Consider the following 15,480-nt stretch of genomic DNA (forward strand, 5'->3'; position numbering starts at 1 on the left):
AGGTAAATGTGAACACCAATGACACAGGCACACCGGCGGTGGAAAGAGCCATGGTTAGGGGGTTTAGGTATTCAGTTTGGGGTCAATTGCCTACCAGGTGGTGCTAGCTGTTTGATTCAGAAACCAAAGAGGCTTAGGAAGGTACAATTGAAGGAACTTTCATTACGCTTTGGTACAGCGAACAGTTCTGGCGTTGGCTTCAAGCCTTTTGGCTTAGCCAATATTTCTTTGTAATGCTTTTGTAAACTTGTATTGCAAAAAACATTTTTAACATAGGAACTTTAAATAAATAAATAAAAAAAAGTATTGCCCCACCAGTCACTGCCATTGAAAGGGACTACTTTCTGTGTGGATGACAACACTGTGTTTGGGTTGAATGGCATCACACGTTCAGAAAGGAACCGATAGCTGATGTGGGCTGACCCAAATGCCAGGCATTATGTTGTGGTGGCTGCACACAAATTGAGAATGACATACTATAGACTAATGAATGAAGAGGGTTGGCAGGAAGCAACTTCAAGTAAATATGTTACATGTATAATTTGTGTCAAATGAAAAGGTCTTGGCGCTGAGCAGGCCTACAAAGGCTATTGCTCATGAATATCAGGGTTAGGGCAATGAGATGAAAGGCTAGAGAAAATAGTGCCTCTGGGCACTGCGACAGCTATAGAGATGAGCATTGCCTTCTGTCAGTGGTGATGTTATGTTATGTCTATTTGTTTTGCGCGGTAATCAGCCGTGAGGGTATCCAGGCGCTTGAGCAGCTGTGTAGGGTATATTGAGGCAGGTCTGTGCATCCTTCGGTTGCACACCATCTGCTTACCATCTTGCTTATGTCCTCTAGAGCACAACGCACACACTCTTGATGCGACTGCATTCTGTGAGTTTTGTTTCCTTTTCAGTTTTTTGCAGCCTGGGCCGTTCTAAGCTTGCCATAAAGACACAAACCGGAGCCACATAAAACACCCGATCGAACAACATATTCACAAGTTATTGTACTGGCGGCAGCATCATTTCACAGCTTAATCCTAACATTTCGTTCCTCGCCACGCCGTGATGTATGATGTGAACAAGGCTACATGGCAGATCTGCTGCAGAAAATGCTGAGCGGTGCAAAAACACGGCGGAAGGCAGCCGCAGGTACCCCCGCCTCAAGCCAGCAGGAGGCCTGTACAAGATTACATTTCTGCCTAAGCATCTGAATCTTTAAAGGTAACAGAGACTTTGATCAAATAAGACACTGCCTCCTGCTCTGTGCGACTCTAGAGCCGAGAAGACAGGCCACAAGACACTAGTCCCGCAAGAAGCTCTCACAGCGCGGAATTCAAGAGCAGCGCTAGGTTTCCTCAAAGACCACTGGAGGTGGGTATCGTTTAATTATACAGCAGCAGAGGGTAATTTAAACTACGGTGCTACTGTAAACCTACGCACAAAACTGTACTTGCACGCATTTTACACTATTGCCTACTGAGACATGAACACAAAGTATGCTGCCCCTTGTGCTAGCGCATTGAAGACCCACCAGGCCATCACCAGCGGCGTCTGCCAGCGCACATCACAGTGCTTTGGGTCATATCCCAAGCAGAATAGCTGCAGGGTGAGCACATTATCACACATTATCTACACAAACAACACCCAATGCACCTCAATGTGGTGTGCACCAAGGAAGTATGGCTGCCACAATGTACTCCCCGCTTTGGTGGTCCCGCCAAGCCTCCTATTCAGTTATGGGGGAAAAACAAACCTAATTCGTAAACATGGAGTGCAGACATGTGGTTGGTTTACCACTGCCTTTGTCTTGTCCAAACGAGCTGTGTTCCTTCCCAGACTATGCGCCAACCCAGGCAGAGAAGGAAATGCAAACAGGCCTAGACTGAACAACAACAGTGCAGCCGACTCGAGCCCCAGGCAACAACCAAAGTACCCAAGACTCTGTCGCACTGAGAAGCAGTGAGCGGGGAAGGCAACTGCTCATGTACGTGGTTGACTGAAGAGGCCCTTTGCCAATGCTTTTTGCCCGCCAGCTGTCTGCTGCGATCTGTCCCTTCATGGTCCATGTTCATGAGGTCTCTGTGAAACTGATTCACAGCACACGCTGACCCCCGATTGACTAAACAGCGTTTATGGCATTCATTTTAAGATGTCATATCACTACTGAACTAGGGATAGTAATATTCATTCTAAGACTAAGTTTATGGCCCTTAGCCCCGGCAAAACATTTAGGTGTTCAAAAATGTTGGAGGTTCCTCCTTGGACAGGGTTTGGGAGTTTGATTATTTGGGAATTAGGTTATCCAGATCTATGTCATGGGCACCCCAGGATGAGAAGAGAAGTTTAAATGTAGTCCATCGCTCTGCTGCCATTTTAAAATGTGACACGACATCTCGCACCAGGCATATTTCCCCCACGCTTAAGGCGAATAGAGCTAAGGCCAGTACCTTGCATGGGGCATCTCGACTCTGACCAAACTTGTGGCAGAGAACACATTCTTGAGATCTCCAACAAACCTCCCAAAGAATACCCCGTAATACCATTAAGACGGGACATGGGTCTCAACTCAAGGATACATAAGGCCCAATTAAGGCTGTTACTCTATTGGAGAAGGCTGAAGTACTCTGTAGGCGTGGATGATTATCCTGGAGCCCTGGAGGGAGTAGCTTCTCTGGACAGTGATGGCAACATCAAGTGGCTATGCGAGGTCCGGAAGAAGGACATATCAGGCTCGGAGATTGCTGGTCCTCCTCGGCATCCACAGTCTACCTATCCAAGACCACACTCAAGAATGCATTTTGGGAGCATTTCCATCTTAGTGGATTCCAAAAATGTGCCCCAGTGGATGCTTACTTACCTTTTCCTAGATATTAAACCTGAATTTGTATTCAAGCCTTTTCTGGATCCTATTGTCCCATTGGCTGCAAAGGTATCCTTTCTCAAGTTCTGTTATGGAACTTGACCATTAATACCTTTATTGACAATTAGAACATTGGAATGTTGGGAGCTCCATTGAAAACAATGGAGTGCTCTGGGCTTATAATGGCTGGTATAAGCCTGGAGCTCCAACATTCCAATGTTTCTTTGTTCACAGCTCTGGCTGTGAACAAAGGCTTCAGGGAACCTGAGGGGATTCCAAAAGGCTTTGTTTTTTTTTTTTTTTTTGTTAGAACATTCTGTCCTCTAGTGACAGAATGTTCTAATAGCCTTATAGCCCTTCGTAGATGGGCTATACCGCTATTAAAGTCCCTCTCCCTTGTTAAAGGCCCGCGCCTTCGGCACGGGCCTTTAACGCTGGAGAGGGCCTTTAATAGCCGGTATAGCCCTCTACGGCGGGCTATAAGGCTATAATGGAATGGCCTAACCTCTGTAAGCACTGTATGCCCAGTCTGCCAGCAGTCAGAGGACTCACTGGTGCATTTTATTTTATTTTGTCCTGGTTACACCTGCCCAAGTATACCACGGATCATTGCACTATGCAAGCAACTTTGTCGCCATCAACCAGAGGTCGCTATACCGCTTCTTCACCCAGAAACCGCTCAGATAATTGTCAGTATAGTGTCCAAGTATCTTTATTGGAGTTGGTCTATTAGGCGTAGGGCGTTGGAGTAGCTAACAGAATTTGTTTATTTACTATGCCCCTTTTTGTCTGTGTCCCAATGCCTATACAGTGCTACATGATGCATTTTAACTGCCATTTCCTTTTATCAATTTTAATTAATTAAAAAGTATTTATTTATCAAAAAATTACGGGATGGTTTGATATCACAATTTATCATACAAATGTAAAAGCATACTTTTATTGACCATTGGAGTATTTTAATAACATGAGCTAGGGCCCTGCTCTTAAGCCTAGCTTTTGTGTGTTTTATTCTCTAGATGTATTTGTCTGTGTGCTTTTATGATTGAAAAACACTGAATGAAGTATTTTGATGATTTCATGTCATGCAAATCGAAATGTATTAACTCATTTTTTTGCATTCCGTTTTAAGGGTCCTTACAGTGTAGAGCAAAACAAAATTCTCTTAACTCAGTCCTACCACTCTGAATAAGCATTCAAGTGTGCTCCTTCGTTTGATGGCGTGTGCTTGGGTTTTTAGACCCACTGTGACATCATTCACAGTAGGGTACATTTTAAAGGGAACTGTGTGTGCATCTTCTTGCAAAAACTGGAAGTACTGGGGTAGAATTACGCAGATTGCTCAGTAATTTAGCAGCAACATTTGCACCGGCTTCCGGACTGAGCAGCAGAGGCAAACTGATGTTTTTGTGCTAGTTACTGGGAGCTCATGTCTCTTTTGCACTTGTGAGGCACCTCAAATGCGGTATTCAGACCATGATGACAGTTCCAATACTGCAATAAGGAAATACTGATGCAATGTGTGGAAACATGCACCTACAGCCCTCCTGCTCAGCTGGCGGAAAGTTTTCCCAGACTAAAACGCAAAATCTGAATTCGACAATCTGGGTCCAGTAGCTTTCTATGAGTTACAATCATAAGCCACCAGTCTCAGTTAGCCCACAACCTAGAACTATTGCACGGAAAACATTGTAACAAATGTTTCCTTTAAGGGCAACATTTGCAAATTTTGGAGATATATTTGAAAAATTGAGAATTTGACAGGACTCATGAACTGACCTAACCTGGAAGACTTGATTGTACAAACTGGCATCATGATGCATTCAGGGCACACACAGCGACGCAGACAGAATGTTGGCAAGCGACACAGAAAACAACAGGCTGTCAAGTCTTCTGGAAAAGCAACATCAATCTCCGATGACCCTACAATGAGCACAGCGAGGGCGGCCTCCTACATTAAGGGAACAGCTGAGGAGTTAAAAGGCATGTGAGGGGCTTTGAGGACATTTCATCCCAGGACCCACACTAATGGCCATCTCAGGGGGCTGTAGAAGTAACACTGGCATGAAATTACACCCCTGTCAAGTGCAGACTAGGAAATTGTTTAGAGCAACTGAGGAGAAATTTAAATTGTTCACAAAATTGGTGACAGAATCAGGAACGGCAGATCAGGTTTTTGGCAATCACGCCTGCCCAGGAAACAAAGGCTATTTCCCTTTAGTTTTAAACTTGTCTTTCTTTAGGATTTTGAAGCAAAAGCTGGTCAGTTCGTGGAGCCTTTACTTCATTAAACCCAAACCAGTTGGTTGAAACCCTAAAATAAGACCTCACAAACGTATCCCAATTAATTGTACTGCATCCAACGCTACTTCAATACTCTGCTGATGCACAGAAGTTTGGTGAACATTCCATCCAATGAGCAAAGACTTCTGTATTTAATAGTGTTTGTAAAAAATATCAATAAAAGGCAACATAAAACCCAGGTTAATATAGGGTGCACTACAATTCAGCATGTACCTATTTTCTATTTCTAGTTACGAGGAGCTGGTGTTGGCGTCCTATGGCGTCATCAGACTCGTTCGGCAGCTCATCTTCCGAGAAGCTGATGTGTAGGCAAGTCTCATTGGCTACAGATGAAAAAGGTAGCGTGTAGTCGGTGGTCGCGCCTACTTGTTCCAAGCGCTTGAAGAGACGCTCGCTCACCTTGGTGTCCATTCCAAAGCCAGACGTACCTTTCAAGTTGTCGTAGCTACCAGTCATGGAATAGAACGTGTCGTTCTCGACAGTCAGTTCTTTGTCAAAGGACAGGTTTGCACGCTCCCTTATTGGGGAAAGGTCTGCGTTCTCCAGGCAAGAGACACGGTTGGATTTTACGGCTGAGCTTCGAGAGGTGCAGTCGAAGTCGGAGGCTGTGAGTGAACCGGCTGTGATGTCCGTGAGGCTTGAGAGGGTGGATCGTGGTAACACTGTATGTTCCTCCGCGGGCTTGGGTTCCGTCTCCTGGCCAAGCAGCGTCTTGGTGGAGCGTTTTCTGATGACTGGTGGAGGTGGGTTCAGCCTTGGGATGATGCTCTGCAACCTTGAAAAACAGAAAAGGACATTTATGTAAATTGAACCCTCAGGTTGTGAATGCCTCCTACACAAGGTACAACGCGAGGTGCTGTATGAGGCACCAAAGGAGACAGAATACTGAAACATGCAGAAAATCACAGGACTTCGTACTCACCAGATAAGGGCAAAATTGAAAGTCTTTCTACACTGGAAATATTTTAACTTTGGTAAAACTTGTCCTGTGACCATGACATACCATATTAATGCCTAAAGCATACTTTGGCCAGACAGATTTCTGTCCTTTTATAATATAACCTTTAGCTTTAGAAACTCTGGAACGGCTTTTTAAACACCTGAGTTCTGTTCTAAATCCAAAACTTGGGAAAGAAGTTGTTTTTTTGAAGACTGCTGGCCAAGGGGCCACAAACAGTTGTTGACAAGAGTCTGAGGCCAGACTCAACTCTTAGTGTTGCTAAAGCGAGGTTGACAGTGACGTTTACAGGGTGAGAGATGCTCCTGGCACAGGGCGCACCTAAACACCCAAGGGACTCTTCTAAATAGAGCCACCACCCAGGTCTGTTTCTCCAGCATTATTTTAAGCACAAGATTAGCTCAATTGCCCCCATGCCAAAAAAGAAAAGTGACAAAGTATGCTTCCATTTCCTAACAGTTTTTAGAAAAAAGGCTCACTAGAATGCTCTCCTGACCGAGCTGAAAAATAAGAAAGGCATTTTATCATTCCAAGTACAATATTGCAGTTCGCATTGGTGCATTTAATTTATGAAGTGTAATGCTCAAGCGGGATCTTTACTTCATGGAAACAAACCCCCAAGAGTCAGTTGGCCCAAGTACCTGCAACAACCCTGTCACAAAAAGACGTCTTTAGTGCATGTGGAAATAAAGTGCATCTTTGGGGAAGATCTCAGTGAAGCCACTTCTTTCCTCGCTCTGTCAAGACGGTCTCGTGCCCGCCCCTTTTCAAACACCCTCATGAAGCTCACGCACTATGATTCGGTCTTACAGGGTTGTCCAATGTCGGTCCTGGAGGGCAGAATCCATGCCAGATTTTTCAGATAATTACATTCATCTAAATGCAGATATGTTAGAAATGAGGCCGGAATCCAGCCCTCCATGACCGACATTGGAGAACCCTCTACCTATGCAGGTTAGAATGTCCCAATAACCAGATGCTGAAGGTCTAAGAAGGTTGATTCTATTCGGCTCCACAGTACACTTCCTGCTTGGATTCTATTCGGCTCCACAGCAGACTTCCTGCATGGATTCTATTCGGCTCCACAGCACACACCCTGCATGGATTCTATTCGGCTCCACAGCACACACCCCGCATGGATTCTATTCGGCTTTGCAGCACACACCCTGCATGGATTCTATTCGGCTCTACAGCACACACCCTGCATGGATTGTATTCGGCTCCTCAGCACACAACCTGCATGGATTCTATTCGGCTCCACAGCACACACCCTGCATGGATTCTATTCGGCTCCACAGCACACACCCTGCATGGATTCTATTCGGCTCCACAGCACACACCCCGCATGGATTCTATTCGGCTTTGCAGCACACACCCTGCATGGATTCTATTCGGCTCTACAGCACACACCCTGCATGGATTGTATTCGGCTCCTCAGCACACACCCTGCATGGATTCTATTCGGTTCCACAGCACACACCCTGCATGGATTCTATTCGGCTCTACAGCACACATCCTGCATGGATTCTATTTGGCTCTACAGCACACATCCTGCTTAGATTCTATTCGGCTCCGCAGCACACATCCTGCATGGAGTCTATTCGGCTCTACAGCACACATCCTGCATGGAGTCTATTCGGCTCCACAGCACACATCCTGCATGGATTCTATTTGGCTCTATAGCACACTTCCTGCTTAGATTTTATTCGGCTCCACAGCACACATCCTGCATAGATTCTATTCAGCTCCACAGCACACACCCTGCATGGATTCTATTCGGTTCCACAGCACACACCCTGCATGGATTCTATTCGGCTCTACAGCACACATCCTGCATGGATTCTATTTGGCTCTACAGCACACATCCTGCTTAGATTCTATTCGGCTCCACAACACACATCCTGCATGGAGTCTATTCGGCTCTACAGCACACATCCTGCATGGAGTCTATTCGGCTCCACAGCACACATCCTGCATGGACTCTATTCAGCTCCACAGCACACATGCTGCATGGATTCTATTCGGCTCTACAGCACACATCCTGCATGGATTCTATTTGGCTCTACAGCACACATCCTGCTTAGATTCTATTCGGCTCCACAGCACACATCCTGCATAGATTCTATTCAGCTTCACAGCACACATCCTGCATGGATTCTATTCGGCTCCACAGCACACTTCCTGCTTGGATTCTATTCAGCTCCACAGCACACTTCCTGCATGGATTCTATTCGGCTCCACAGCACACTTCCTGCTTGGATTCTATTCAGCTCCACAGCACACATCCTGCTTGGATTCTATTCGGCTCCACAGCACACATCCTGCATGGATTCTACTCAGCTCTACAGCACACATCCTGCATGGATTCTATTCGGCTCCAAAGCACACTTCCTGCATGGATACTATTCGACTCTATAGCACACATCCTGCATGGATTCTATTCAGCTCCACAGCACACATCCTGCATATATTCTATTCAGCTCTACAGCACACATCCTGCATGGATACTATTCGACTCTATAGCACACATCCTGCATGGATTCTATTCAGCTCCACAGCACACATCCTGCATATATTCTATTCGGCTCCAGAGCACACATCCTGCATGGATTCTATTCAGCTCCACAGCACACTTCCTGCTTGGATTCTATTCGGCTCCACAGCACACTTCCTGCTTGGATTCTATTCGGCTCTACAGCACACATCCTGCATAGATTCTATTCGGCTCCACAGCACACATCCCGCATGGATTCTATTCGGCTCCACAGCACACTTCCTGCTTGGATTCTATTCGGCTCCACAGCACACTTCCTGCTTAGATTCTATTCGGCTCCACAGCACACTTCCTGCTTGGATTCTATTCGGCTCTACAGCACACATACTGCATGGATTCTATTCGGCTCTACATCACACATCCTGCATGGATCCTATTCGGCTCTACAGCACACATCCTGCATGGAGTCTATTCGGCTTCACAGCACACTTCTTGTATGGATTTTATTGGGCTCTACAGCACACACATCCAGCATTAATCCTATTCAGATTTACAACGCACATCCTGCATGGATTGTTTTCGGCTCCCAAGCACACATCCTGCATGGATTATTTTGAGCACTACAGCACAAATCCAGCATGGATTCTATTCAGCTCTACAGCAGACATCCTGCATTGATTCTATTCGGCTCCACAACACACACCCAGCATGGATACTATTCGGCTCCACAGCACACACCCAGCATGGATACTATTCGGCTCCACAGCACACATCCTGCATGGATTCTATTCGGCTCCACAGCACAAATCCTGCATGGATACTATTCCGCTCCACAGCACACATCCTTCATGGATACTATTCGGCTCCACAGCACACATCCTGCATGGACACTATTCGGCTCCACAGCACACATCCTTCATGGATACTATTCCGCTCCACAGCACACATCCTGCATGGACACTATTCGGCTCCACAGCACACATCCTTCATGGATACTATTCCGCTCCACAGCACACATCCTGCATTGATTCTATTCGTCTCCACAGCACACATCTTGCATGGATACTATTCGGCTCCACAGCACACATCCTGCATGGATACTATTCGGCTCCACAGCACACATCCTGCATGGAGTCTATTCGGCTCCACAGCACAACTCCTGCATTTTTTTCACATGCATGCAGCCTCAGCTCATAGCCTCAAGAGCTCAGGCATCCCTCAGAGCCCCAAGCTCCCCACAGACACGCAACACTTGAGCTGGCAGAGCCCACTTGTGCTTGAACAAGTACAAATGGTGCTTCTACAACCTTTACAAAGCCTGTAGGCCATAAGATGCACATTTATAGTTTCTTACCTTGGGGGTCAGAAGATGCTATGTACTCATTTTATCCGGTCGAAACAGTTCCTATGTGCGCATTCACTACAGGCTCGGACCCGAGAAGGTTTCAGTGCAGCAATGCAACTTTTGTTTTAAGGTAAATAACTTTCCTCTGGGCAGTTTAGGAGCACCATCACACTACCCACAATGCCTCTTGGGAGGAAGATTATCCACCTTAGAGCAGATGTGGGAGGTGATCATGCAAGTTGTTAGTACCCATAATTTACAAAGAGAGAATCAACGTTTGCTGATGTTTACAGCTATAAATTATTAAGAACCTTAACCTCATTGTCAACTTTAAGCGTGATTCCAGGCCCCCACAACAATAATGGTAGCACACACAGAACTAACCTGTTTAGTTGCTTAGAACGACAGCCATATTACATGGCTTAGGTGATTTAGTTTATACATTTGCCATCTACAAACTGGGTTGCTTTTAGTCTTTTTGCTTGAGGAGCCCTTTATAAAGAACCCTTGTAACAGAAACCCCATACGTCATAAATATTAATATACTGGGAACGGTCCCACAGCTGGCTAACTTTAAACCTGACCAATATCCTCTCCGTTAGATCATTTGAACAGTGAAATTTGATCCTTGAACTATAGGGCCAAACTTAAATCCTACGCAAGTAACTTCAAACAAATGTTCTGACTGCCTACATTACTTGATGTTTACCAGGTAACAAAGGATAAGAAAGATTGGTCAAGTAGTATATTAGAAGTGCAACAACGTCAACATCATCGAGAAAGCCACAAGGAACTTTGCACAAGCTGTAAGATCAACACCTCAGGTTGCAAGGTAGCACCAGGCTCAAAAACAAGAGGTACAAATAGAAAAGCCAAGGTCAAGCCTTTGATTTGTAGCGTTGAGGATCTAACATTAGCCTTGCATCGTCATTGTCTCCAAACACTAAATGAAGCTACGTGCGACTTTACAAGACGCGCCTCATTGAGAATCCAGATTCTGTAGCACCTAGTACAGTAACATAAAACAGATATGCAAACTAAGTTTTGAAAGACTACTAATATTCTGTCGCTTTGTCCTATAATTTTTATGGACTTTGACAATTTCGTCCTGCGATCTTCAGCTTCCAGGGAGACAGCAGCCCAGAGTGCAGATACAATGCGTGGAGTGCTCAAATAGACAACGCGTGAAGGCATCCACGCTGTCTCGACCCACGGGGAGAGTTTTTTGCTCTCGTAACGTTTTTTGTGCCCCTGCAAATCGCAGTGAGCAACCACGGCTACTAACCGTGGTTAACACTATATGGTTTAAACTTCAAAATAATTTTTCACATTTAGAGCCTCACGGGAGGGTGCGCCTTAGCGCGCATACACCACCGGAGGACATAATTTAGGTCCTGATGAATGTTGAGCGAATTTGCCGTTGTAGCAGCAGGAACATGTTGACCAGTTGTTTGTTTTAAAGGACACAGGTTTCCTAAGACAGAACCTAGCTGTCCACCATTTTGTTTTTAACCTAATACAGGATGGCCTGTATTACAGATTTTTGTATAGGCAACAACCTTGTATTTTTTAATTTTGCACCCACAGTTACACTCACACCTTAATTTGGGCACTGTTGCACTCACCACATCCCGCTCCGCTGTAAAACAGGTGTTGCAGCACAGGGGGGGCATTCGGCCACCCCAGCGGGGACCCAATGATAAAGCATGTCACCAATTAGTGGTGAGTGAGGGTCCTTTTACAAAAAAAGATAAGATTTTCCTTTCCTTCTGGAAATCACACAGGGACATTGGTTCCCCTTAGGAATATTTTTCTTTAGGGGTTTCTTTGTCCTTGAGGGGGATAGTAAGAGAGATATATATAAAGAAAAAGACACTAAAAAGAGATTTTTAGGTTGAGCGCAGCTTCCGGTCCGGAGATCTTATGTTTTGGAGTAGGGCAGTTTAAACCCGCCTCTCTGCTCCATTCGCTTCCATTGGCTGGCTTCCTAAACGGAGGCCATCCATTGGAAGAGAAGGGAGTCACTCCAAACAAGCCCCGTCTCTTTCGGATTCGGGGGCGTAAGTTTTGCTGTTCTTTAGCTCATGACGTCGTCCGTCACTCAGGACAGCAAAACACGCCCCCGAATCCGAAATTTTTGTAAGCTTTGTGGCCGCCTTTTTGGTTCCCTTGTTGAGGAGTCTGCATCTCTGCGATCCCCCTTCCAAGTTCCCTTCTGCTGCCCTTACCTCTGCAGCTCGAGTGTGTCTTCCCTCCCGAGAGCATGCAAGGCAAGAAGCACTAGCCTGCAGCGCCACCGTTTCAGCGTGCAGCAGCGTCTACCGAGGACATGAGGTAAGCCTCTGCCCCCCTGTTTGTGCCGTTCTTCGTGCCCCTGCCCGTTTTTCCTGCCACAATCATTTCACGTTGCCAACTTTTACAGTACTGCCGTGTTAATGTAGATGCCTGTGTTCATGTTTTACAGAGCTTGCCGTGTTAATGTAGTTCTGCCGTCCCCTGCTGGAGTGGCCGGTCTCATTCTTTCAGATTGCTTCTCTTCCTATCCTGGCTTCCACAAAACCTACAAAGTGTGTGTGCTCAGAAACAAAATGCCTTATCAGCGAATCCAAAATGGTCAGGAAATATGTGCTGGTTATGTTTCGTAAGTGCTTAACGCTGGCGGTGAGGAATGAAAGGGAAGTGTGGGGAGCGTTACATAATCTCCCATTCAACACCCGCAGGCCACATTTCCTGTGACTAAGATCTCCGAGGGAAGCTGGTTTGCATGGGAGGTGGTTTGCAGGCGCCAGAAGCATGCAGGCAAGGACCACTCACCACGGACAAGTCGCAAGTGTGTCCTGGTGAATCCAAGTCATTCCGAGTTCAGCAAAAGCAGTCCTTATATTGCTCGACATTTGTTGGGCCATAAAAGCGGTATTTAGTTGGTAGTAATCCTACATCCTTGAGCAGCCAGCCCTCTTGTAGGGTGAGAGCCAATTAGCGTCTGCCTCAGTAGGGTCATCTGGCAGAAGAGCAAGGGAAATTACTATAATTATCGCTGCTGCTGACCCGCAACTACATCCTGCTGCTGGGCGGCTCCCTGCAGGAGATGCGGCGGGTCCTGAGTGAGCTCAGCGGGCCCAGGGTGCTGCTGGCCGGGCTGCCCCTCTTCGCAGGCGCCAGGTCCGTGTTCCTGGCCCCAAGAGGCGTGAGCTGCGCAGAGTCCCTGCGCCCCAACAAGTACTTCTCAGTATCCCTGGAGGAGCAGCTGTGCTCGCCCTTCCACCTGCCTGGAGGAGCGGGCTTATGCTCCTGCGCCCTGTGCAAGTTCCCACTGCAGTACTTTATTCCCTCAGGCCTTGGCATTGCTACCTTCCAGACACGGTTTTCCAAGTGATGCCCTCTCTGCTCACTCTGATGACGAACTTGAACCATCCTCCTAAAACAGTTCCCATCTGTTGCGATCTCCCGCTTGGAAAATCGGAAACGACCTTTTGCATAATGCATTGATAAAAGCTCTTCAACTACTCGTCAGGGTAGTAAGCGCTATATAAATGCAACTCCCCAAAAAGCTCTTTTGACTCCACGCCCTGATCCCAAACCAGTCGGAACGACCCATGTAAAAGGTGTATCTTATTTTGTGTTAAAAGGATCGTCGTACCAGCAAATTTTCCATCCTAATGCGCAAAACTTTTTTTCCTCTTAATTTCAAAGTGCCCGACCTCCGAAAAACCTATATCCCAAGACCCTCCAAATGGAAATTGTTCCTGTTAACTGTCTTCCGTGCCATAGGGGTGCCTGTCTATACATCCCACATCTCCATATACTGCTGCAGTACATTCTCTGAGGGCACCAGCCTTTCCCACACTCCTGTTAATGACTTTACAAATCAGAAAGTGACGGGGAGATGTTTGGAGGAAGGCGAACTTACCAACCAACCGAGTGCTGGCTGGCTCACGGACTGGAATGCGTTACCCACAACACCATGTCTAACTTCATTCAGCGAGAAGAAATAAATTAAAATTAAAAGCTACATTTTTGCTAAAAAACCCCGCAGAAACGCCAGTTTATTATGTAAATCCACCCACCCGCCGCATACCCTACATAAGGTGGTGGTTATAAACGCCACAGCGCCTACATGCTCTCCAGTGCAGGATATTTTATTGTTTAGTGAAAATACTTTTAGTGCGCAGTCTGTTAACTAACATCCACATTTTCCTTCCTTTCGGAATGAACGAATATTTTAGCAAATCACAGTATCGCCAGTAAAATCATGTAATCCAAGATGTGCCTTTGCATAAAATGTTCGCACTTAACAGCGCCTATGTGTTATGTCCTAGCATCTTTGCGCCATCACGAACTTGATAGAACGACAGCTGGAAATGTACCACTTTATTTTCAGTGTACACAAAGTTTGAATAGACATCCATAACCTCTAATAAACTATGCAGTTATATTATTGTTGGTGCCGCAGTTCAAGGATAAACTTGTAATTAACACTATCCTGTCAAAGTTTATTGTGTATAACAACCGTCGCTGTTAGAGCTCAAGCGGTGTTGCTTAAGCGCCTTAAAGACGCAAAAAGATGCAGTCATTTGTGATATGACAGTTGTCCGTGATTCTTGATGTACTTATTCTGAACTTTAGTGGCCACTAGCTTTCGAGCACTTTACCTTTTCTTGTAAAATAATCGTTAAAATTTTACTAATTGTATCTGCTTTTGTGTTCCATTTTTGGAACCGTCAAAACTAATATTTGGTTCAAATGACATCTTGAAGTAAATGTCTTTGAACTGAGCATAAGTACACAAACCTAAAGCGAGCATTGCACTATCAAATAACTGCTAGAGTGAGTACTGATTATACTGATTTTCTTACTTCAATGCGCTGTATTTTCTATTACTTTTTTGTTTAAATCGGTAAGGTTCCAGGAACGATTTTTTCTTTTGTTTTTTATGTCCTTTACTTTTTTAGCAAATAAAAATGTAAACAAGTAATGTGTTTGTGTTTTCATTTTTCCGCTTTCGATTTATTTTCTTCTGTAAACTAATCACTCCCACCGAGTCCGAACAAATGTATAAAGTACTGCTACTGTGTGATAAATAATATAACAGTTGGCTTTTCTAGGTTTCTGGGACATACGTATTTGGGTAGTCCAGTAAAAAGTATCAAACCTTGGAGTTTGTAAACAGTTAGTTCTTTGAACAAGTATGCCCACCAGTATTCAGTATCTTGTCTGTGCCCTCATGCCTCCTGTCTGTGCCCTCATGCCTCTTGTTGACTTCATTCCTCCTGTCTGTGCCCTCATGCCTCCTGTCTCTTCCCTCATCCTTGAAGCCTCACGTATGGACACTCACGCCTGATGTCACTGCTGTCACTTGTTAACCAGCCCACCATGTGTCACCTGCCCCCCACCCACCATGTGTGCATCTAGTGTCTCCTGTCTGCATGTCTCGGTGCCCGGGTGCATCAGGACACATGGCACTGCTGCAGCAAGGAGCGGCGCCGCTGCACGTCTTGGGCGGACCATGCCCCACCCCCCCGAGCGGA

General features: G+C 45.7%; 1 protein-coding gene across 1 annotated transcript in view; it reads right to left on the reverse strand.

Annotated features, from left to right (window-relative positions):
* Window positions 1–5,264: 5,264 nt before the first annotated feature.
* LOC147710286 (carboxyl-terminal PDZ ligand of neuronal nitric oxide synthase protein-like) overlaps window positions 5,265–15,480 on the reverse strand; it is a 270,013-nt gene continuing 259,797 nt past the window's right edge. The window contains exon 11 of the mRNA XM_086920962.1: window positions 5,265–5,930. Within this exon, the coding sequence (XP_086777088.1) occupies window positions 5,369–5,930 (562 nt within the window). The 3' untranslated portion in view covers window positions 5,265–5,368. The remainder of the gene's footprint in view (window positions 5,931–15,480) is intronic.

This window comes from Lissotriton vulgaris, chromosome 5 (genome assembly GCF_964263255.1).
Source record: "Lissotriton vulgaris chromosome 5, aLisVul1.2, whole genome shotgun sequence".
NCBI lineage: Eukaryota > Metazoa > Chordata > Amphibia > Caudata > Salamandridae > Lissotriton > Lissotriton vulgaris.